Source organism: Phyllopteryx taeniolatus, chromosome 8 (assembly GCF_024500385.1).
Source record: "Phyllopteryx taeniolatus isolate TA_2022b chromosome 8, UOR_Ptae_1.2, whole genome shotgun sequence".
Lineage (NCBI taxonomy): Eukaryota > Metazoa > Chordata > Actinopteri > Syngnathiformes > Syngnathidae > Phyllopteryx > Phyllopteryx taeniolatus.
This window is the reverse complement of record NC_084509.1, coordinates 25,047,296-25,072,414: the sequence shown is the minus strand read 5'-3', so window position 1 is coordinate 25,072,414 and position 25,119 is coordinate 25,047,296. Positions and strand designations below refer to the sequence as shown.

The 25,119-nt window shown below is 42.9% G+C and overlaps 2 protein-coding genes across 3 annotated transcripts in view; one reads left to right on the top strand and one right to left on the bottom strand.

Moving 5' to 3' along the window:
- The window catches only part of brip1 (BRCA1 interacting helicase 1), a 117,122-nt gene extending 98,762 nt beyond the window's left edge, over positions 1-18,360 (bottom strand). Inside the window, exon 1 of the mRNA XM_061782051.1 lies at positions 18,003-18,360. The gene's annotated coding sequence lies outside the window, so the exon portion shown is untranslated. The remainder of the gene's footprint in view (positions 1-18,002) is intronic.
- LOC133482201 (aldehyde dehydrogenase, dimeric NADP-preferring-like) overlaps positions 3,874-25,119 on the top strand; it is a 38,644-nt gene continuing 17,398 nt past the window's right edge. Inside the window, exons 1-4 of one of the 2 annotated variants that reach the window (XM_061782054.1) lie at positions 3,874-4,028; positions 11,234-11,407; positions 11,507-11,738; positions 16,884-16,969. In XM_061782054.1, the coding sequence (XP_061638038.1) occupies positions 11,252-11,407; positions 11,507-11,738; positions 16,884-16,969 (474 nt within the window). In that variant the 5' untranslated portion in view covers positions 3,874-4,028; positions 11,234-11,251. Of the gene's footprint in view, positions 4,029-11,233; positions 11,408-11,506; positions 11,739-16,883; positions 16,970-22,784; positions 22,905-25,119 lie in introns of those variants that run through there. The other variant, XM_061782056.1, reaches the window with a different exon arrangement.

The window sequence follows — 25,119 nt, the reverse complement described above, 5'->3', positions numbered from 1 at the left end:
TATCTAGATCAGATCATGAATTGCGTCATTAATTGGACTATGGTCACAAACTATGCTCCAACACATGACAGTGTTTTCCACACGCACGCATGGTTCACAAAACCCACGGTCTGATTTGTATCTTAGTTTTGTGGTGACGGTTTTCGGTTTGGTGTACTTTGACTCTCAAGAAAATGAATTGTCATGTATATTTTGTATTATTTTTTATTAATCAGAAATATATTTTTGTTCGTCTATGTATGCCAAAGACGTTTAGTGACAGGCAGAACAATTAAATGCTCTTTCATTGGATGGCAAAAGGTACAATGAAGCTGTGTATCCACTTGTTGCGATTCATAAAACAGAATCAGGCGGCTCCCTGCAAATACAGTATATCAGTTTTGTGTTCAACTAAACAAGCCCAGATTTCCCCCTGAGTAAATTACTTTGTGGCTAAATTTGAGAAGATTTCAGTCTTCATATAGTTTCCGCTAATTTTTTGGGGGTGGTTGAATGTGACATTTTTCCAATGTAAAATAGGTGCCTTGGCTCAACAAAGGTCTATTGTTGATAATCATACGTGAACGATCCTCAGTTTATGAATAAAGTTCACTCTATAACCTTCATCTATAGATTACTAGCAGCATAAATATTGGGACATGAACACAATTGTCATCTTTTTGGCTGTAAACACCACAATGGATTTGAAATGTGCTTTAAATGCAGCTTTTCAGCTTTACTTTGAGGGTATTGACTGTACATCCAAATCAGGTAACCGATGTAGGAATTACAACAGTTCGTGCTTATGCTGCCCTCCTACTTTTCAAAGGCTAGCTTGCTACATGCTCGCATTGCGTATCCTCGGGTAAAGCAAAGCTTCCGAGTTAATCAAAACACCTCAGTCCGTTAGGAACATTACAGCGATATCACGTCCGTGGAAATTTGTTGCTAGACGAATAGCCCGCTGTGGGAACTCATGTAGAGACCGAGCTGCCTCTGTTAGCAGGGCAAAGGATAATCCGCGCAGGTGGCGGTCTCCATGGGAGAACGGCTATGAGTTGGACGGGACGTCTTGCTATGGAGCGGCCAACCAGAGGTACCAGAGATCTTGGCCGGATGCCCTTCCTGACGCAACCTTCTGCATTTATCAAGGTTTGGGACCGGCCTACAGCTTGCACTGGCTTGGGGCCCCCATAGGGCTTCATCACGTGTGTGTGTGTGTGTGTGTGTAAATGTGTATATATATATACACACACACACACACACACATACATATATACATAGCTCATAAAACCCACAAAATCAGGAATTCAAAACATTAAAATAATGTGAATCTTCAATACTTGGTTGGGAATCCCTTTGCTTTAATCACTGTCTCGATGTGCCGTGGCATTGAGGCAATCGGCCTGTGGCATTGCCTGGGAGTTATGGAAGCCCAGATTTCCTTGCTGCTTCCTGTCAGTTGTTTTTGGGTCTGGTGCCCCTCGTTTTCCTCTTAATAATACTCCATAGATTCTTAATGGGGTTTAGATCCAGCGAGTTGGCTGGCCAGTCAAGCACTGTGATGGCAGGGGCATCAAACCAGGTTTTGGTGCTTCTGGCGGTATGGGCTGGGGCCAGTTGGTGCTGGAAAATGAAATCTGCATCTCCATACAGATCATAGACAGAAGGAATAATGAAGTCCTCTAAAACATTCTTGTAGACAGTTGGAGTGACCTTGGACCACTGGCCAACAGTCGAGTCCTTCTTCTCCTTGGTCCAGTTGAGACGCTTCCTACGTTGGCTCAGCCTTAGAAGTGGCCTGACGCGAGGAACCCGACAGTTGTACCCCATCTCCTGGATTTGTTGGAATGTGGTGGTTTTTGAAGCTGTGACTCCCGCCTCATTCCACTCTTTCTGGATCTCTGCTAGATTCTTGAATCTTCTCTGTGTGATAATCCACTGAAGCCCACGGTCATCTCTTTTGCTGGTGCATCTTCTCTTGCCACATTTTTAGCCTAGCAACAACATACGATGTTCTATTTCCCTTTTCGTGCACCTGTCTTTCTTTCTTTCACCAGTATTAGTGTTATTTCCTTCCGGAAGTTAGCCTCTTTGTGTTTCCTATTGATCCCTCGTAGATTTAATTAAATATTCTGTAAAATTTCAATCTTGGTTGTGTTTTGTGTGTTTTGAGTTTAAGTAAGCCTCTGTCATCTACAACACGTATTTCATAAAATGTAGCAACCTTTAGATTATGAGACTGTCGTTGCGTCCACCTAAATTTTATACATATAAAAAGTGACGTGGTGCCCCTTTACGAGACAAAATTAGTTTGATTTTAACATTAAAGCTTAAATTGGACGAAGCGGAAGTGAACGCAGGCGTTTACCTTCCTTCGTATCTTTTTCCAAATTAATAAAATTTTTATTGAACCCAATATACGCTATATATATATATATATATATATATATATATATATATATATTCACACACACAAAATCTGAAATCTGAAGCCTATAAAAAACATGTTTTTTCAACTTTTACACTTTTCAAAGGGGATTAGTAACAACACATGCTTGCAATAGCTAAACGTTATTACACTAGAACACAATTAGCCATTTTGATATGCTTTCACGGGCCACATAAAATGATGTCGCGGGCCGGATCTGGCCCCCGGGCCATCAGTTTAACACTTGCACCTTGCGAGAGAGAGAGAGAGAGAGAGAGAGAGAGAGAGAGAGAGAGAGAGAGAGAGCGAGTGAGTTAGGCATATTTTATTATTTAATATTTGCACTATTTAGGATTAAAACCTACATCAATAGCCAACGTAAACAAAATACTGTATCAGGCTGCTACCATTTTTCTTCATTTTCGTTATGGTCTCATTGTCATTGTTTAATATTTTAGAGGAAAGGTAATCCTTCACTGTAATTGTAATGCATCACTGTAACTGACTACAGACTTGCCCCGGAGATGATCAACATTCAATTTACATTTCATGTGCAGCTGCATAGTTTTAAAATAGTTAAGGAAATGTTATTTTTGTCCTTGCATTTTCCTAAAACAGATAATAATAATAATAATAAATAAAGTCCTATACCACCAAAAGTGTTTGCTACATTTTACATGACTTGAGTTGGACCACTTTCCAACTTTGACAAACTAGCCATTCGAACCAAAAAAATACTGAAATATGATTTTTGCTCTGCCATCGCCACTCATATGTGAATAAAGATTTGCAATACAGTTTAAATATAGCATTATACAGTTTATTTACTGTAGTAGTATACAGTATGTAGTGATTCCGTGAAATTGTTCAGACATTTATACAGATCTTTGTAACTCTGTAAATTAATTGCTGATTAATGATTGAAGAATATTGTCCTAATTTTGATAAGGGACGATAAATGATTAATCCCTGTTTGGTTCATCTTCAGAACAACTATGTAGTGAGAATATTTGACTGAAGTGAAAAGCACTGCATCCGTGTGCTCCTGGACTGAGTATATCGAACAGAAAGACGGAGTTGAACCTCCAATTATGCTTAAGTTCTTTTGCAAACACCAATGATTTTATACTTGCGTGTTCATACTACTCTACTGCCTAAGGGATCGTATGTTCCACACTTATAACCCAAAGAACAAGTTAGACATATTTATGAATCAATAGTGAAAGTAGTCATCAGTAAAGTAAAGTTTGATCTATTTTTATTTCTTGATAAAATTATTTCCACCTTTAAAGTATCGTTACTGAAAATAATTATACCTGTATTAAATTCTGACATATTATTTCATTGAAATATTTGATGGATTCCTCCATTTGGAATGTTGACATTTCTTTTGAAATCATGACTCCGCCCATGGAGAAGATTAGGTTCTCCCCTGAATAGAGTCCCTTTCACTCGTAGCGTATCTCAAACTGAAGGACGGCCCGAGAACAACAAGCCTCAGGCTGTTGCTCAACGAAGCTGTCGCCTTTTAGAAATCGGATCTACTTTCTGATAAGATCCCTTTTACTGTTCCCTTTCCACAGTCCAAGGAGAGACTAATGTTTTGACCTACATTGAAGTAAGTTCAACTTTATTCAATAATATTGGGATTTTTATATTGAAATTGTATTTTTTTTTTCAATCTGACATGACAGTTCAGCCATAATATGGTCAACATTATGAAGAAAATGATGCTCTGAATATTTCCATTACAAAATGAAGTACACATTAAATCAAGCACAACTCAGCTTGGTTGTCATGCCAGCTATTCACATAGGAGGCAAAACAAAATAGTGTTTTCACAGTGCAAAGAGGCAGACACTTTATGATCCATTAATGCTGAGAAAAACAACAACAACTAACAAGCATACTGGACATACAATCATTCTGTGCTATTGCTGGGAATAAGTCAGTGACAATATTGTTGTGTTTGCGGTAATTATTACAACACCCGCTCAACAACACATTTAGCTGATTTAGAACAATTTTGATGTGATAAAACCAAACATTGTAGTGGTACACTCGCCTGACTTTGGTGCAGGCAGCGTGGGTTCAGTTCCCACTCAGTGACGGTGTGAATGTGGGTGCGAATGGTTGTCCGTGTCTATATGTGCCATGCGACTGACAGTCAGCTGGGATAGGCTCCAGTGCCCCGTGACCCTAACCAGGATAAGCGGTGTTGAAAATGGATGGATGGATAGATAGATGAATCCAAACATCACATTGGTTTTGCTCAATTAGTTCAGCTTTTTTAACTATGACCAAATGCTTCTGTTTATATGGACAGGTCTTTTCGCTTTAGAGACTCAAATAAACGGAGGTTCATACCCTGAACTTTGTACAATGATGACATCACATTTAATTTGCAGGGCAGTGCATTAAAACATGGGAATGAGTGTGTGTGATGCATTAAAATCCAGGGGGGCGGGCCAGATGCACGGAAGCCCGGTCCGACACCCACACCAGATATTTACCGTATTTTCACGACCATAAGGCGCACTTAAAAGTCTTAAATTTTCTCCAAAATGGACGGGGCGCCTTATGTGTGCGCCGAGTTCCATCCATCTTCTGAACCGCTTCTCCTCACGCAGGTCGCGGGCGTGCTGGAGCCTATCCCAGCTATCATCGGGCAGGAGGCGGGGTACACCCTCAATTGGTTGCCAGCCAATCGCAGGGCACATACAAACAAACAACCATTGGCACTCACATTCACACCTACGGGCAATTTAGAGTCTTCAATTAACCTACCACGCATGTTTTTGGGATGTGAGAGGAAACCGGAGTACCCGGAGAAAACTCACGCAGGCATGGGGAGAACATGCAAACTACACACTGGCGAGGCTGGATTTGAACCAAAGGTCCTCCGAACTGTGATGTGATGTGCTAACCAGTCGGCCACCGTGCCGCCAAGTTTGTACAAGATTGGCTAAAAAACATGGTCACCATTGAGTAAAATATATGCAGGGGCAGAGCTTATAGTAATAAATACTATTAAATTTACAAGTCATCAACCACTTATCCAGTCATTTAAAACAGTGGCCTCCGACCTTTTTTTTTTTTTTTCCACCATGGACCGGTGTCATGCCAACACATGACGTTCTCACAGATTTAAGTTTTCATTTATAGAGAGGAAAACGCTTAGCATCCATTAAATAAAAAATATCACGCCGATTGTTCTAAAATGTTCAGAGGTGTAAGTGGGCATAAAAAGAGCTATCCACATGCATTTTAGTGACGATTGATCACAGTCTGGTGACGTAACGCTTTTGGCCGTGAGAACTTCTTCAGTTGTCCGCCATTATGACAGCCAGCAGTGCCTGTCAAAGTCTGTGTGTGTCACACAGTGCCACCATGCACCCTACAGAAATGCCTTTGTCATCCATGGGAACACTTTTCAAACATCTTAGAGAAATTTATGATGCATTCAATGCAAAACTGAGCTGACAAAACCTGTTTATACATGTGGAAATAAATCTGCAAACTGTTACCTCGTGTGGGGAAACATGGCTGTCTTCTTTCCTCAAGGATGCATTTCAACGATTGATTTAAAAAAAAAAAAAACAAGCCTATTAAAATGTTTCACTGTATCTATTTTCACTCCATCCATCCATCCATCCATCCATTTTATTTCCCGCTTATCCTCACTAGGCGGGTACACCCTGAACCGGTTGCCAGCCAATCGCAGGGCACATAGAAACAAACAAGCATTCGTTCTCACATTCACACCTACGGGAAATCTTTGGGGTGTGGGAGGAAACCGGAGTGCCCGGGGAAAACCCACCCAGGCACGGGGAGAACACGCAAACCCCACAGAGGCGGGACGGGATTTGAACCCTAGTCCCCAGAACTGTCATGTGCGAACCAGTCGTCCACCGTGTCGGCTCTATTTTCACTCGTTATTTCTAAAAAAAAAAAAAAATTACACTGTAGGATATATAGTACAACCCCAATTCCAATGAAGTTGGGATGTTGTGTTTAATGTCAATAAAAACAGAATAAAATGATTTGCTAATCATGTTCAACCTATATTCCAAAAAAGGTGGGACTGGTGGCAAAAAAGACTGAAAAAGTTGAGGAATGTCATCAAACACGTGTTTGGAACATCCCACAGGTGAACAGACTAATTGGGAACAGGTGGGTGCCATGATTGGGTATAAAAGGAGCTTCCCTGAATTGCTCAGTCATTTACAAGCAAAGATGGGGCGAGGTTCACCTCTTTGTGAACAAGTGCGTGAGAAAAGAGTCCAACAGTTTAAGGACAATGTTCCTCAAGGTACAATTGCAAGGAATTTAGGGATTTCATCATCTACGGTCCATAATGTCATCAAAAGGTTCAGAGAATCTGGAGAAATCACTGCATGTAAGCGGCAAGGCCGAAAACCAACGTTGAATGCCCGTGACCTTTGATCCCTCAGGCGGCACTGCATCAAAAACCAACATCAGTGTGTAAAGGATATCACCACATGGGCTTATGAACACTTCAGAAAACCAATGTCAGTAAATACAGTTCGGTGCTACATCCGTAAGTCCAACTTGAAACTCTACTATGCGAAGCAAAAGCCATTTATCAACAACACCCAGAAACGCCGCCGGCTTCTCTGGGCCCGAGCTCATCTAAGATGGACTGTTGAAAAGTGGAAAAGTGTTCTATGGTCCAACGAGTCCACATTTTAAATTGTTTTTGGAAATTGTGGACGTCGTGTCCTCCGGGCCAAAGAGGAAAAGAACCATCTGGACTGTTATGGATGCAAAGTTCAAAAGCCAGCATCTGTGATGGTATGGGGCTGTGTTAGTGCCAATGGCATGGGTAACTTACACATCTGTGAAGGCACCATTAATGCTGAAAGGTACATACAGGTTTAGGAGAAACATATGCTGCCATCCAAGCAACATCTTTTTCATGGACGCCCCTGCTTATTTCAGCAAGACAATGCAAAACCACATTCTGCACGTGTTACAACAGCGTGGCTTCGTTGTAAAAGAGTGCGGGTACTAGACTGGCCTGCCTGCAGTCCACACCTGTCTCCCATTGAAAATGTGTGGTGCATTATGAAACGTAAAATAGGACAACGGAGACCCCGGACTGTGGAACAGCTGAAGTTGTACATCAAGCAAGAATGGAAAATAATTCCACCTACAACGCTTCAACAATTAGTGTCCTCAGTTCCCAAACGTTTATTGAATGTTATTAAAAGAAAAGGTGATGTAACACAGCGGTAAACATGACCCTGTCCCAGCTTTTTTGGAACGTGTTGCAGCCATAAAATTCTAAGTTAATGATTATTTGCTAAAAACAATCAAGTTTATCAGTTTGAACATTAAATATCTTGTCTTTGTAGTGTATTCAATTAAATATAGGTTGAACATGATTTGCAAATCATTGTATTCTGTTTTTATTTATGCTTAACACAATGTCCCAACTTCATTGGAATTGGGGTTGTAGTTCAATGAGGAAATACAGTGGGTACGGAAAGTATTCAGACCATTTTTCTCTCATTACACAGCACCCCATATTGACAGAAAAAAATGGAATTGTTGATTTTTTTTGCAGATTTATTGAAAAAGAAAAACTGAAACACACCCACACAGTATTCAGACCATTTGCTGTGACACTCATATATTTAACTCGGGTGCTGTCCATTTATTCTGATCATCCTTGAGATGGTTCTACACCTTCACTGAGTCCAGCTATGTTTGATTATACTGATTGGACTGGATTAGGAAAGCCACACACCTGTCTATGTAAGACCATAAAGCTCACAGTGCATGTCAAAGCAAATAAGAATCATGAGGGCAAACGAATCTGCCTGAAGAGCTCAGAGACAGAATTGTGAAACATTTCTGCAGGACCTATGGTTCCTAAGAACACAGTGGCCTCCACAATCCTTAAATGGAAGCCATTTGGGATGACGAGAACCCTTCCTAGAGCTCGCCATCCAGCCAAAGTGAGCAAACGGGGGAGAAGAGCCTTTGTGAGAGAGGTAACGAAGAACCCAAAGATCACTGTGGCTGAGTACCAGAGATGTAGTCGGGAGATGGGAGAAAGTTCTAGAAAGTCAATCATCACCGCAGCCCTCCACCAGTCGGGGTTTTATGGCAGAGTGGCCCGACGGAAGCCTCTCCTCAGTGCAAGACGCATGAAAGCCCAAATGGAGTGTGCTAAAAAACACCTGCAGGACTCCAAGATGGTGAGAAAAAAGATTCTCTGGTCCAATGAGACCAAAATAAAACTTTTTGGCCTTAATTCTAAGCGGTATGTGTGGAGAAAACCAGGCACTGCTCATCACCTGTCCAACACAGTCCCAACAGTGAACCATGGAGAAGGACATTGACGAGAGGGCTTGTTAGCAGTGCATGCCTGGCAAGCATTGACATGATTGATAACATCCCTTCTATTATTGGGCCACCAAAAGCGCTGTTCGACGACGGGTTTACCATTTCTAGAACCAGGTCTGTAGGATAACATGAAATTAAACCTTGTGAAGAATAGAGCCCATCGAGCCTGCCTAGCATTTAATCTTCTAGCAGACTTATGATGCTCAAGGTTCTTGTGATCTGTCCATACAAAAAATGTGGTCTGAGCCACTTCTAGCCAGTGCCTCCACTCCACCAAAGCCACCTTGACAGCCAGCAGTTCACGGTCATCTATGTCATAATTTCTCTCGGCTGGAGTAAGTTTCGAAGAGAGATAAGCACAAGGATGTAACTTACAAAAGCGGCTGCCTGCAGCTCAAAGTGCAGTTCGCAATGGGTGATGAACGGATAAATGTTCCCGGAATCTCCAGAGAACCTCTACGGTTGAGAGAGCTGTGGGCAGACTGCAGCGGAGGTGACAGGTGGGGCATGGTGACTGGTTCATCTGGAAATAGTGGTACTGTGACGGCCTCGGGTGCTGTGCCAGCTGATTCCTTCTTCTGAACCACATTCATTAAAACTTCAAACTGTGAGGCCACCTGTCTCATCATCGCGTCCTGATGCTCCGACAGTTCCCTTAGATGAAGGTGGAGGGCAGCAAGCTGCTCATCCTGCTTCATGATGCGTCGACCCTGCGCTTGAAGGGCTTTACGCACCGGGTCTGAGTCTGCTGGGTCCATGTTCTGGCCAGTTCGTTCTGTCATGGAAGGAACAAAGGACAGGACCCGAAATGCACGACTCCAATACAACGGCCAGTTTCAAAAAGAGCAGTGTAATAAATGGGCAGGGGTCAGTACACAGACAGGCAATCCGTGAAGGCAACAGAAATGTGAGGCAAAAGGCAAGGTAAATAATCAAAACAGGGTCTAGGCTTACTATCAGTCAGTAACGTGGAAATAAGGAATGCTGGAACGTGACAACAAGGTACAACGAACTGGCACCAGAAAGAATGAGACACGAGGTTAAATGCAAGGGATAATTCGGGTAAACGAGGCACAGGTGGGGAAGATACTCTCAGGAGCAGGTGTGTACGAGGCAGCGGGAAGACAACAACCATAACACACACCCATGACAGTACTGCCCCCCTTAACGGCCGTCACCAGACGGCCCCGGATTCTCAGGATGCACAATGTGGAAGTCCCAAATGATCGAGTCGTCAATGACAATTCAAGAAGGCGCACATGAACGTTCCTCAGGTCCGTACTTTTTATTTACTTATTTTTTCATGTCGCACGAGGGCCGACTGGTTAGAGCGTCTGCCTCACAGTTCTGAGGACTGGGGTTCAATCCCTGGCCCCGCCTGTGTGGAGTTGGCATGTTCTCCCCGTGCCTGTGTGGGTTTTCTCCGGACACTCCGGTTTCCTCCCACATTCCAAAAACATGCATGGTAGGTTAAATGAATCCTCTAAATTGCCTGTAGGTGTGAATGTGAGTGCGGATGGTTGTTTGTTTGTATGTGCCCTGCGATTGGCTGGCAACCAATTCAGGGTGTACCCCGCCTCCTGCCCGAAGATAGCTGGGATAGGCTCCAGCACTCCCGCGACCCTTGTGAGGATAAGTGGCTCAGAAAATGGATGTAACAACACTTATTGCATGACAGTTTTGTTCTGTGATTCCAACTTATTGTTTTAACTTGCATTTCAGTGTGTACTTACACTTTATGACTTATGACTCGATTCTCCTGGATGTGTAGCTGGTCATCATCAGTTCCATTTGTCCTTGTTTATCAGGTATTTCATTACTCGATCAGGTATTTGATTACTCACTGAATTATGGTCCAAAACAACATAAAATGCAGTTTACTTTAATGGGTTAAATGAAACGTGTTGGCTAGCTTCCCACAGTGCACATGAAGTGGACCGGTTTCTCAACGACTCCCAGGCCACTTTTGCCCTCCAGTACGTCCATGCAACTTACTCATTGACAACAGTTTTTGTGAAGGATATCTAAAACAAGGTCTGACCACAATAGCTGATTGAATTTGATAACCACCCAGACGTAAACATACAGCTCATATAATTTTTGAAACCCAAAACTGGACAAATTCTAAAAGGAAGAAGATGCTCCCAACTATGGCAGAATTCTTAAAGGAAGATAATGCTGCCAAATATGGCAAAACGAAAGAGGAAACGAATCAGTTGTCAAAAGATCAATGAATTGTACATTTTGCAGAAACAACTACATAGTCAAGCACTGAGATGTTTCAAACAAAAACAATAATATTCAATCTAATATTATGCCTATACTCATCATCCAGTGACTCAATTAAAAAAAAATGTCTCAATCACTCATCAGCTCCTGAGGCATCCAGATTTGTTTTTTTAGAATGTTGCCACTTGACGTCCAAAACATAATTTATTTTCTCCACAGTCTACGTTAACTTAGGTTATGGAGTGGGAGGTTCTTCAGCGCACCCGGGAAGCCTTTGTGAGTGGAAGAACTCGTCCTCTCGAATTCAGGCTGCAACAGCTTCGGGCCCTGAAGAGGATGATGACTGAGAGGGAGGTTGAAATCACCACAGCTCTCAAACAAGACATCAACAGGGTGAGTGGAGACACCAGACACTCTGTCCATCTGTCTATCTTTCGCTTTTCGTATTTTTCTGGTGCTGTACTTTTCTGCATTGCATTGTATGTCCTACAGAGCCAGTATGATGCGTCCCTTTTGGAGTTGATTGGAATAGAAAATGAGATTAACCTGGCTCTGGGAAATCTAAAAGAGTGGGCTGCTCCTCGACTTGTGGAGAAGAATCTCCTCACAATCTCAGACGAGGCTTACATCCAGTCGGAACCCCTGGGAGTGGTGCTAATAATTGGAGCCTGGAATTACCCATGGGCTGTAACGTTGATACCTCTTGTAGGAGCGATCGCTGCAGGTACAGACACAGCTGCCACCTCCACCCTGTAGGTGGGGATGTACTGGTACTAATTCTTTTTTCACATATTTAGATATAGGTTGAAACAAATTGACTTATTTCAAAAAGGATGATAGGGACATAATTCAAACTCAACTCAGTTGTTTCATGACTTTCTTTATATTCACTCATCGTCACTCGCCTCTTGTGACTATTTTCCAGTTTGTAGCATCTCCAGATCTGTGACATTAAAAGTTGTTAAAAGCTTTTCATTTTGTCATACTATATGACGGAGACAGGGCATCAAATTTTGCTCATCAAATTTCCTTCGCCACAAAACAGGAAATGCTGAATAACTCCACTGCACATGGTGCAAAAAATCCATTTGTTTTCAACAAATGCTTTTGCTGTGGCGATGTGCTGTTAACCACGCTCTTCCCCAAGAAACCAACACTATTTTGAGCATCTAAACATGCTTATAAACTCATGAACCTTTACACACACATCAAGGCGGTCAAAAATGTGAACATTTTACAGGTTTTTTGTGTAATTGTTTTTAAAAATCAGCTCAGTCACGCCGCTTACAATTTTTCAAAAAAGCAGCCCGGGCTTTACGTTTCGCCTCGGTCACACAATTGCGTGGCATACGTAACAGCCCAAGACCTACAAAAAGTATCTTGGAGCCATACACTAAAAACCCAACAGGAATTCCGCCATTTTTCATTTACTTTGAATTTTTACCTAATTGTTCGCCTTTTATAGAGGTCATATTTTATTCTTTTCTAGTCTTCAATCCAATCCACTTCAAACTTTGGGTGTCTCATCTAATATTGAAGTTAAAATGTTATTAAAAGCTTTTCATTTCGTATAACACTGTTGCCGTGGCGAAATGCTGTTGGCCGCGTTGTTCGCCAATAAACCAGTGTTGTTTAGAGGGTTTAAACAAGCATGCAAACTCATGAAACTTTGGACACATCAAGCCTGGTAAACATTTCTTTTTTTTCTTCTTTTAAACCTGTCCTGTTCAGCTGCTTGGCCTTGCAGAATGGTGGGGATCTGTATGCCTTTGTGCTGGAACAGTTTTGCTGTGCAACAAGGGGAAGATATTTGATATATACGAGGGGCACCACGTCATATTTTTAACTTTAAGGCGAAATGACAACAAACCTTTTTAATCAGTCTCTTATCGGAAGGTGTCTACAGTCTAGGAACTTTTGAGTTCTAGACTTTCTAGAGGTTTCGTTCCGAACCCAAACACACACATAATCAATGCAAGTGGTGAATTTTATAGAAAATGTAATAATAAAAAGGGGTTTCTACAGGATAAAACACAGACAAACAAAAAACAAACAACGTGACGTGAGGTGACGTGAGGTGAGCAGAATGGGCGTGTAGTGAATGCGTATAGCTGAGGACTCCTGGTCTCATTAATATAAACCCAAATATCCACTAATCCGTACTTTTAGTAGACTGCAATGTTGGACTTACGTGTCTGCAACACATTTGAGGTAGGCGAGTCAGGCTCCCGAGTGTTCGGCCGGCCTGGTCCGTACCGGGAACAGCTGGATTCGACGGAAAGGAGGAAGGAAAAAAGGAGGAAAAGCAGGAGGCCAACGAATTCCCAGGCAGGACGTCTCTCGGGTGTCTCTGTTCGCAAGACGTTCGGAGCGGGCGGGTTGCGTCCTTCGCTCCCTCGGACTGAGTTTGGGCCCCCAAGCAGCGGGGATCAGCCGATGTTTCCTTGCCTCGGGTGAGGTGGGCGTCCTGCCTTGCCCGGTCGTTGGCGAGTTGGTCGGGGTGAGACCCAAGGAAGACTTCTCCACCAAAACTCCCAAAAGCTTCTCTTCTGATCCCAGCTCTGGCCCCTTTTATGGCCAGAGCGGGTCAAAAACGGGGGGTTCACGCCCCCCCCCCCCCCACACACTTCCTTTTCTACCACCTTCGCGAAGACCGAGGGGCTGGACTGCCTTTTGGTGTTATTTTTCCATTTTAGGATTATTTTGTGGTTTCAAACCAGAGGAATAAAATGTCAATTATCGGATTTAAGATAACGAGACCATCTCCTCACCCTGCATCGTTCCACACTCATCCTCTTTTATACCTATAATGACCTGTGTGGTGTAGAGAACATTACATTTGGTTCAGTTAACAACATTCGACGTTAGACATTCAAGTTTGCAGCAATACAGTCACTAGTGGCGTTCATATAAAGTTCTTAAAACATTAACTCCCAGTTGAGTCACAGACTGTCTTATGAACCCATGTCTGTAGTGTCGTTCCGTCGCCCATGGGTGTCGCTGTTGCCTGTTCCAACTCCCAAGTGGTGGTACTCAACAGAGTGGAGGCGCCTTTGTTGGTGTGATCCTTCAACTGGCGGGGAGTTAATTAGCGTCCAGGGAGCGAACTCGGCATCCCTGGGTCTCTGCTTTGAAGTGCCAGGCAGCTGTGATTCACTTAGTGTCGGCATGGCAAAGCAAATGTCTGTGTCTTGTTGAAGATAGTTTATTGTGTTGATCCCTTGAGAGTCTGCGTGTGACTCTGGAGTTAACGTCTACCTTGGCGGTAGCCATCCATCCATTTTCTTATCCTCACAAGGGTCGCGGGAGTGCTGTAGCGTATCCCAGCTATCATCGGGCAGGAGGCGGGGTACACCCTGAACTGTTTGCCCGCCAATCGCAGGGCACATACAAACAAACAACCATTCGCATTCAGTCCTCAGAACTGTGAGGCAGACGCTCTAACAAGTCGCCCACCGTGCCGCTCATCTAAAGATGTTGCAGATAAAAAGTTATTATTCGCTTTTTAGTTCTTCTAGTTCTTCTAACGTTGTTGCTGCGGCAACACTGCAAACTTTCATGTTTCGCCGTGACAGCAACAGCCTTTTTCATTTTACAAATAAATTCCCATGTCTTTTCAAAATGTCACACACTTATTTAGATTTTAGTTTTAGTTTATTTGTAGTTTACTTTCACTTTTTGTCTCATTTTACACCTTTTAAAGAGGTTATATTTTGACGAACTCCTCCCAGAGATTATATCTGATCAATTTCAGACTTTGGGTGTCTCATCTAAAGATGTTGAAGAAAAAAAGATATTAAAAGCCCAGAAGTTCATATAACGCTCTTGCTGTGGCGACATGCAGTTCGCTGTGCTGTTTGTCAAGGAACCAATGCTGTTTTGAGAGTCCAAACAAGCAAGAAAACTCATGAATCTTTGCACACATATTAAACCTTGCAAGCAATTAAATATTTTAGACATTTATTGTGCAATTCCTAGAAAATGACTCAGTCGCGCACCAAGACCTACAAAAAAACTCGTACCATACCCTAAACCCAATAGGAAGTCCGCCATTTTTAATTTACGTTCAAATTCTGACCTATTTTTTGCCTTTTACAGCCATCATATTCTTACGGACTCCTCCTACAGATTTTATCTGATTGACATCCAACTTTGTGTGTCTCATCTAAAGATATTGAAGATGAAAAGTTCTTAAATGCTTTCCATACCATCTAATGCCATTGCTATGGCGATATGCTGTGCGCCACGCTGTTGTGTTGCGCTGCAAACAATTGTTAAGTGGAATGAAAATGACATGCAGTTTTACGCGAATATAAAAAATGTAGGTGCACATTCCTATTCAATGGATCAGCAATGTGCCAGGACCCCAGCGTGCCAGTACCCCAACGTGGCCAGGCATGCGATGGCCCTTAATAGCTGCTCGCAGTTCGAGTTATTATTCTCCCCATCCTTGTAATTGTATAAATTATTATTATTATCATAATTTCTCGTGTATAATGCAAATTCCCGCCCCCCCCCAAAAAAATTGTCAAAAGTGCGCATTACACATAGGTACAAGCAAAAATGAAAAAAAACTTTCACATTTTATAAATGTGTGCCACCATCTAGAGGTTATTTAAAAGCCGTACACTTTCATTCCAATATGCCACCGCCACCTAGAGGTTATGAGAAAGATGTACACTTTCATTCTAATATGCCACCGCCACCTAGAGGTTATGAAAAAGGTGTAGCCTACACTTTCATTCCAATATGACAGGGGTTATCTGTGGTCCTAAGTTTACATACCCTGGCAGGATTTGTGAAATATCGTTTTTTAAATATGACTGATGACTGAAGAACAACCATCATTAATTTCTTTATGGTTATGTTTTGTTTAATGATAATGCTTTTCTGAAATGCTTGACAGTTTAATTTGAATCCCATCCATCCATTTTCTGAGCCGCTTCTCCTCACTAGGGTCGCGGGCGGGCTGGAGCCTATCCCAGCTGTCAATTAAATGTGTTTCGCCTGGTCCTTCATGTTTTCTTTAAAGAATTGTAACCATCTTATAAATTCTGCCTGGGTAATTTGAGCATAACTGGGTGTTTTCTCGTTTACTAAATAAAAGTAGGGCTTTGAATTTCAAAATAAGAGCAAGTAAATAAAAAGAAAGTATTACATGTTCAAATAAAGTGCTTAACTTCAGAATAATTATTTGAAAAACTTACAAAATACAGATAATACTTCATGTATCATATGGGTAGAAGCAAAATCATGCATTGTAAAAATGCATTATACATGGGTAGAAAGGTTTTCCAGAATTTTTATGTCAACTTTGGGGGTGCGCATTATACATGAGAAATTACAGTATTATTCTCACAGCCTGTCGCATTTTTGAGCACCTAAACATGCCCCGATTCTAACAAAAGTTTGCAGATTAGCCCTGGTGAAAAGTTTGAACGTTTTCATGCATGATTACTAAATAATGACTCACACAAACTGTCCCACATTAACTTATAGCAATTGTATTTTGGTTGTTTAAATCTATGCTTTTTTTTTCAAGTGAGCAAAGGTATTGAACACGTGTTGCATTTTGTTGCCCAGATTGTCCAATTAAATTGGTTATTCAAATAATGAGAAACACTGAATATATAGGCTCAGTTTCAGGTATGGGTCATGCCTCTGAAGAGTACATTTATACTAGTTAGATCTGTTACCGTAAATAAACAGGGAGCTGTCCATGAGTGAAAAACAAGCAGTTGTGAAGCTTAGAGGAGACATTTAGTGCTATTTGTCTTTCCAGCTATCAAATCTCATTTTCCCAGTTGTCTGCTCTTCATCCCCTTGTGATATCATTGTATTAACTGAATACTATGTCATCACCCTGCAGGCAATGGAGCTGTGGTGAAGCCCTCAGAGATGAGTGGTTACTCATCTCTTCTCCTCGAAACACTGCTGCCTCTCTATCTGGATAAGGTCTGATCACCCACTGGTATTGTTCTTTTTTTCTGAGAATGTGCAAAGGGTAGACAGGAAAAAAACCAGGCGGTATCATTTTAATAAATACAGTGCAGCTAGTAAAAAAATAATAATTGTAAAACTTTTTTTATTTATAGGCACCTTAAGGACACCTAACAAAACCTAAATACCAGAAACAATAATAAGGAAACAATAAAACCAATACAACAAATAAACACGACTCAAGAGGTCGATAAAAAGGTGAGATAAAATGGATGACGTTAAATGGAATAAAATGTTCGGAATAAGTATGCTTTAAGTCCAGATCTAAGAAAGTGAAAATGATTCTGTATTGTGAAGGTCAGGTGGTCATAGGTTCCAAATGTGGGGTGCAGAGTGGCTGAAGGCTCTGTCTTGCATAGTGGACAGAAAAGCGGTGGGGGCAGTTACTGTAGGTGGCGGGAGAAAGAGAATCTGAGTGTGGGAGGGTATGGAAATATGGACGAGGGTGAAAGATATGGCGCAGCGGGGTTGTGGATATCCTTACAAGTCAGGATAAGTATTTTAAATTGGATGCAGTATTGGACAGGGAGCAAGTGGGGTTGCTGCAGGATTGCAGTGATGTAATGAGGGGAGGGGATTCTGATGAAAATAGGCTGCACTCAGATCAAGCATGATGAAGATGGTGAAAGGATCAGAGTCAGCTGCCAGGAGGAGGTTGTTGGTGATTTTAATGATTGTTTCGGTATCACAGTTGAAACCAGATGTGTTCTAAAAAGGTGTTTTCGTCACTCTCTGACATGAAATCAGACTACCGTATTTTCACGACCATAAGGCGCACCGTATTAAAAGGTGCAGTCTCAGTTACGGGGTCTATTTCTGTAATTAACACATACATAAGGCGCATCGTATTATTGGGCGCAGGCATGGTAAAACATACGCCAGCTTAAAACATACGCTAGCATGCATGCTAGTGTATGTTTTTAAAAAGGCAGTGGGAGCAAAACTGAGTTCGGTTGTATTTTATGGACGTATTTAACAATGTACTCACGTTATTTTTTGATCAATCCTCATCCACAAATCCATCAAAGTCTTCATCTTCTGTATCCAAAATGAAGAGCTGGGCAAGTTCTCCATCAAACATGCCGGGTTCCCTCTCGCGGCTGCTCGATTCCCATGTTCCTCCACGTAACTGACAGCTTGCAGTTTAAACTGTGCTTCGTAAGCGTGTCTCTTCGTAGGTGCCATTTTCGGGGGTCCTTCGCCAAACCGATGTTGTTTTGCACAATGCACATACCGGTGTCCTCTTTCACGTGCACCCTTCCCCCTTTAACATGCGCATGCTGTCCTCAGTCACTTTCCTCTACATAAGCAGCGTGTCGGCAGGAAATGCACCCAGTCGGGCAAGCGGAGCGCTCATCAAAGTCACACAACAACATTTACAGATTTTGGAACTCGGTGCACACAGAAGGCGCGCCGCATCATAAATTTACGATTTTTAAGTGCGCCTTATGGTCGTGAAAATACGATATGTACAGTAGTACATCTAAGTAATGCCATATTTGTATTTTAAAAGGAACCCTGACAATAGTGACAAATACATCCTAAAATACAACCATTGAACTCTACTTTTGGGAAAAAAAAGTGTTACATATTTATAAATTATTCTTTTAAGTCATGAAAATCGTGATTGTTTACACCATAATTTGATACATGGTGTACGCCATGTTTTTGCATGCACAATACATTGATGACGTAAAATGGTTGCTGCCTTCTCATATTAAATGTTTAAATCTGCACACTTGTATTGCAAACAGTCACCTATTGCAATAAAGTAAAAAAAAAAAACAATGCTGCCGCTGTCAGTCGAGCTAAAGACTGCCACACACCAAGTGACACGGCTGAACCCAACAGAACTGTGGTGTCAAAATTTGAATCGCCGTGTAGAAAAAAAAGTAAGAACTAAAAGAATCTGAGACCAGGACGTTTGCAGCAGGCTATCCAGGTGCCAATATCGGTCATGGCCAGCATTTGATAGTTCAACAGCCAAAGAGAAGAAGATTACATCAGTACTTATGTTAAAAAGTGTAAAGTTGAACTAAGTTGAGCTGTTGGAAACCCACGTATCTGCATTAATAAATTGCTGAATGTGGAAATCAAAGTCTTTATGTCAGTCACGCACACACGCAGTGAGGTACAATGAGGAGGGTCATTGGTTGTGATGCGACTTTCATTCCTGGCGCAAAATAAGAAACAACAGTTCACGAACAACAAAGCGGAAAAGTGGGAATAAACTAGGTTTGGGAATCTTTGGCACGAGGCCGATTTGATACATATTTAGATACACAGGTAGCGATTCGGTTAAAAAAAACGATATCTTTACGGGCGGAGCAATTTGATACGATTCAATTCAGTATGGGAGCGATACGATTCTCGATTCGATTTGGTGCAGAAAAAAATGTGACATTTACATATGTGCTAATCATAAAGAACCTTGACTTGTCTTAACCCAATTCTACAAAATGACATTTGTCTCACCTTATTTTCAAACATGCACAGTAAAAGACCACTTAACCCTGAGCATTGTTGCTTAATGGCACTGTCAAAAATAAAATTAGATATTATTTTATTTAAATATATTAATTATTTAAATAGACCACAACAATACAACAATTAATTTTGAAGATTTTCTCTCCACAAAGTCTTTACAAACAATATTTAAAGAGCAATGGGGGGGTCTCGCACATTCTGCCATTCAAGCTAGGACCGCCACTGCACACACGCACCGATTCTTTTTTGTTGTTGTTGCTGCTTGCTGAGTGCTGACTGACTTTTTTAAGTTTTAAGTCGTGATGACTAGTTTAGTTCAACTGGCGATTGTTGTCTCAGTTTCGGGACATACCTGGCCGTGTGTCCTCTCGGTAGTTTCTTTTTAGGGTCCACAGTACCAACTTGAACGTATAAGTGGACCACGAGGACTCATGAAGAAGCATTAGTTTGCTGAATTACACTCTGTACACCACGTACGACAGTTTTTCCAGGACAGTGCAGTGTCCGATCCAGTTGCTTATAAACTTAGGGGACAGACCTCTCTACCTCAATGGACTGTAGACCCATACCTATCTGCCAGCTTCAAAGTCCTCCCTTCAACAGCGGGTGTCATATGCCCTCTTTTGGCGGCTGCCGGCCTTATTAAGAGTTGGTCTGGTCACATCGTGCACTTCCTTGAGCCGCTCTTGCAGCCAATTTCAGCTAGTATGCTAAGCTAGTAAAATGACATCTTTCATGCAAATCTGAATTGTTTATATTGTTTAGTTATTTATGTAAACGACTGAATACAGTGATTAATGTAAAACCCCAATTCCAATGAAGTTGGGATGTTGTGTTAAACATAAATAAAAACAGAATACAATGATTTGAAATAATGTTCAACCTATATTTAATTGAATACACTACAAAGAAAAGATGTTTAATGTTCAAACTGATAAACGTTATTGTTTTTAGCAAATAATCATTAACTTAGAATTTTATGGCTGCAACACGTTCCAAAAAACTCCTCTCCAGCACCCGTGTATAGACCTTACCAGGGAGGCTGAGAAGTGCGATCCCCCTGTAGTTGGAACACACCCTCCACCCTTCTTAAAAAGGGTGGTCCACCCTTTTTAAGAAGGTGGACCACCACCGCAGTCTGCCAATCCAGAGGCACTGTCCCTGATGTCCACACGATGTTGCAAAGGCGTGTCAACCAGGACAGCCCCACAACATCCAGAGCCTTAAGGAACTCAGGGCGAATCTCATCCACCCCCGGGGCCTTGCCACCGAGGAGCTTTTTAACCACCTCGGTGACCTCAACCCCATAGATAGGAGAGCCATCCTCAGAGAACCCAGACTCGGCTTCCTCATGGGAAGGTGTGTCGGTGGAATTGAGGAGGTCTTCAAAGTATTCTCCCCACCGACTCACGACATCCAGAGTCGAGGTCAGCACCGCCCCATCCCCACTATACACAGTGTTGGTGGTGCACTGCTTCCCCCTCCTGAGACGCCAGATGGTGGACTCTTTGTAGTGTATTCAATTAAATATAGGTTGAACATGATTTGCAAATCATCGTATTCTGTTTTTATTTGTTTAACACAACTTCCCAACTTCATTGGAATAGGGGTTGTAACTTGGGTACACTGTTGTGCCATGTGCACAAAATGTATGTGTATTAGAGATATGATGTTGATATCTAATTCTTCTTTGTCTGTGTTGTCGCAGACCACATTAAGAAAACAATCAATCGCAATACGAGTCTGTGTTCTCTAACCGGAACACGTCCCTCTGTTCCTTGCCACTCTAAAAACTGAACGAGCTGGAGACATCATACTCCATTTTTACTATCCTCTCTGTTTTGTGGTCCTTCAAAGCCGGATAGAGTATAAATCAAGGTATGGAACAAACAGATGACCAGACTGAATCTGCACCCTTGCTTGCTTCAGAGAGACCGATGGCCCCCATCATATCTGACCGATTATGTGGTTGCAACACTCCCTTTAAAGGGGTAAATCCACACCACACAATTGGCTGCTTCCCCTCAGCATTTACAAAGTGGGAGAACATGCTGTCATTGTCTATCCATATAGCAGCATGCCAACAGAGCACACACCTGCACCTCTGCAGTTTTTCCGTTAGGGGCCTGTTTGTCACATTTCCAATTCGCATTCATAACGTTGTAGGTGACTTCTTTTAAACGTATTTCTGTACTTCTTCGAGTCATATTTTACTTTAGTGGGCGGCACGGTGGGCGATTGGTTAGAGCGTCTGCCTCACAGTTCTGAGGAGAGGGGTTCAACCCCCGGCCCTGCCTGTGTGGAGTTTGCATGTTCTCCCCGTGCCTGCGTGGGTTTTCTCCAGGCACTCCGGTTTCCTCCCACATCCCAAAAACATGCATGGTAGGTTAATTGTGGACTCTAAATTGCCCATTGGTGTGAATGTGAGTACGGATGGTTGTTTGTTTATATGTGCCCTGCGATTGGCTGGTAACCAATTCAGGGTGTATCTTGCCTCCTACCGATGATAGCTGGGATAGGCTCCAGCGCTCCCGCGACCCTTGTGAGGATAAGCGGCTCAGAAAATTGATCAATTCATTGCTACAATGTGATATTATCATCGCAATATTGTCACAATATTGTATGCACACAACTTCACCTCTTTAGTTCTCCTAGTATGAATGTCTTAGTATCAAGTTGTTGCTTTAATAAACGTGTTAAAAAACAACAATAACCAAGAAAAAACATTTGCATACACATGCTGTAATGGTACTCTTCATATAAAACTGGTAAAGATCATATTCTTAACTTTAAAAAAATACCCCACATGCTTGTTAATTTATCGCATACGCATTTCAAATTTCATTATGTTTACAATCTATCAATTGACTTGAAACTCACCAATGGTCATATGGCTAGCCAATATGTCAACCCGTTGTTTCCAGGGGCATGACTGAGTGACTTTTCAGCCTAGTAATCTATGTTGTTATAAACCATGGCTGCCTCACAGTTGTGTAATGTGTTATCATATTAGCTTGTGCATTTGTTGGGAAATGTAGGTTGGTTTGTCTTAGCATCTCTGTGAGTTTTAGTTGGGTGACAGTGTGAATCTTTTGCTGTTAAGGAATGACGTTACCACATGGTTGGTATGTATGTGTATGTCGCCCACTTTTGTTATGTGCCAGTCAGCGCTTTCGCACTTGCTGACACTTGCTATGTTCTGGCCTTTTTCAGCAGGCGCAACAAGATTTGTAGAGGGAGGAAAGCCAAACCGTCTGAGCATTGGGGAGCGACCAAGGTCTGCGAGCCGTTTCTTCCTCTCAGCAGGCTTACCACGGCGCTGTCGGGTCGTGGTGAGCCTGGTCTTTTGGTCTCAAGGGGCATGAGGAAATGAATCAGAATCAGAATCATCTTTATTTGCCAAGTATGTCCGAAAAACACACAAGGAATTTGTCTCCGGTAGTTGGAGCCGAGCGGCACGGTGGCCGACTGGTTAGAGCGTCAGCCTCACAGTTCTGAGGACCCGGGTTCAATCCCCAGCCCCGACTGTGTGGAGTTTACATGTTCTCCCCGTGCCTGCGTGGGTTTTCTCCGGGTACTCCGGTTTCCTCCCACATCCCCAAAACATGCATAAATTGGAGACTCTAAATTGCCCGTAGATGTGACTGTGAGTGCGAATGGTTGTCTGTTTGTATGTGCCCTGCGATTGGCTGGCAACCAGTTCAGGGTGTACCCCGCCTCCTGCCCGATGACAGCTGGGATAGGCTCCAGCACGCCCGCGACCCTAGTGAGGATAAGCGGCTCAGAAAATGGATGGATGGATAGTTGGAGCCGCTCTAGTACGACAACAGACAGTCAATTGACAGAGAACACTTTTGAGACATAAAGACATTGACAAAAAAAAAACAGTCACAGAGCAATTAAAGGGTTGCTAGTTATCTGGTAATGCCGGTACATTATTTATTTTTTTTGACAATTGTGCAAAAAGATGATCACACTTAGAGCAGTTCAAATGACTAATATTGCAATAGTCCGATGCAATGACCATTGTGCAAAGGGCGCCGAAACTTCAAGGAGTGTATGCGGTTTAAAGTGACGAGTAGTGCGATCATCTGGGACAATGTCGATTGTCCAAATGTTGCAGATACTCCTCAATCAGTGTGCAAATGGAGCAGATGCTACTCTGGCATGAGTGGCCAGTATTGGTCAACAACAGATATGCAAATAGTGCAGCGTGGCGAGACAACTACAGTGAGTGCACGAGTAATGTATAATTGGCCCCACAGAAATGTGACAACAAACTCAAGTCAAAAAATTGCCAGCATGTTGTAATGGAATTGTAGGTTAGCTGTTTAAGAAGTTGATGGCAAGAGGGAAGAAGCTGTTGAAATGTCTGCTAGTTCTAGTTTGCATTGATCGGTAGCGCCTACCTGAGGGAAGGAGCTGGAAGAGCTGGTGACCGGGATGTGGCGGGTCCGAGAGGATTTTGCACGCTCTTGTCTTAGTTCTGGCAGCGTGCAATTCCTCAAGGGTGGATAGGGGGGTACCGACAATCCTTTCAGCAGTTTTGATTGTCCTTTGCAGTCAGAGTTTGTACTTTTTTGTAGCAGCACCAAACCAGACTGTGATGGAAGAACACAGGACTGATTCGATGACCGCTGTGTAGAACTGCCTCAGGCGCTCCGGTGGCAGGCCATGCTTTCTCAAAAGCCGCAGGAAGTACATCCTCTGCTGGGCGTTTTTGAGGATGGAGTTGATGTTGGTCGCCCACTTCAGGTCCTGAGAGACTGTAATTACCAGGAACTTGAAGGTCTCGACGGTTAACACAAGGCAGCTGGACAATGTGAGGGGCAGCTGTGGCGCAGGATGCCTCCTGAAGTCCACGATCATCTCTTCAGTCTTGAGCGTGTTCAGCTCCAGGTTGTGTCGGCCGCACCACAGCTCCAGCCGCTCCGCTTCCTGTCGATATGCAGACTCGTCACCGTCCTTGATGAGGCCGATGACAGTGGTGTCGTCTGCAAACTTCAGGAGTTTGACACCCGGGTGCGTTGAGGTGCAGTCGTTCGTGTAGAGAGAGAAGAGCAGCGGAAAGAAGACACAACCTTGGGGCGCCCCAGTGCTGATGCTGCGTGTGGATGAGGTGGCCTCCCCCAGCCTCACCTGCTGTGTCCTGCCCGTCAGAAAGCTGTAAATCCACTGGCAGATGGCAGGTGAGACGCTGAGCTGGAGAAGCTTGGATGAAAGGAGTTCAGGGATGATGGTGTTGAACGCTGAGCTGAAGTCCACGAACAGGATCCTCGCGTAGGTCTCTGCACTGTCGAGGTGTTCTAGGATGAAGTGCAGTCCCATGTTGACTGCATCATCCGCAGACCTGTTCGCTTGGTAGGCAAACTGCAGGGGGTCCAGCAGGGGACCTGTGACACTCTTGAGGTGGTCCAGCACGAGACGTTCAAAGGACTTCATGACCACAGATGTCAAGGCGACAGGCCTGTAGTCATTTAGACCCGAGATTGCAGGTTTCTTGGGGACAGGAATGATGGTGGAGCGTTTGAAACAGGATGGTTCTTCGCACAGTTCCAGAGAGCTATTGAAGATCTGTGTGAAGACTGGAGCGAGCTGGTCCGCGCAGACTTTGAGGC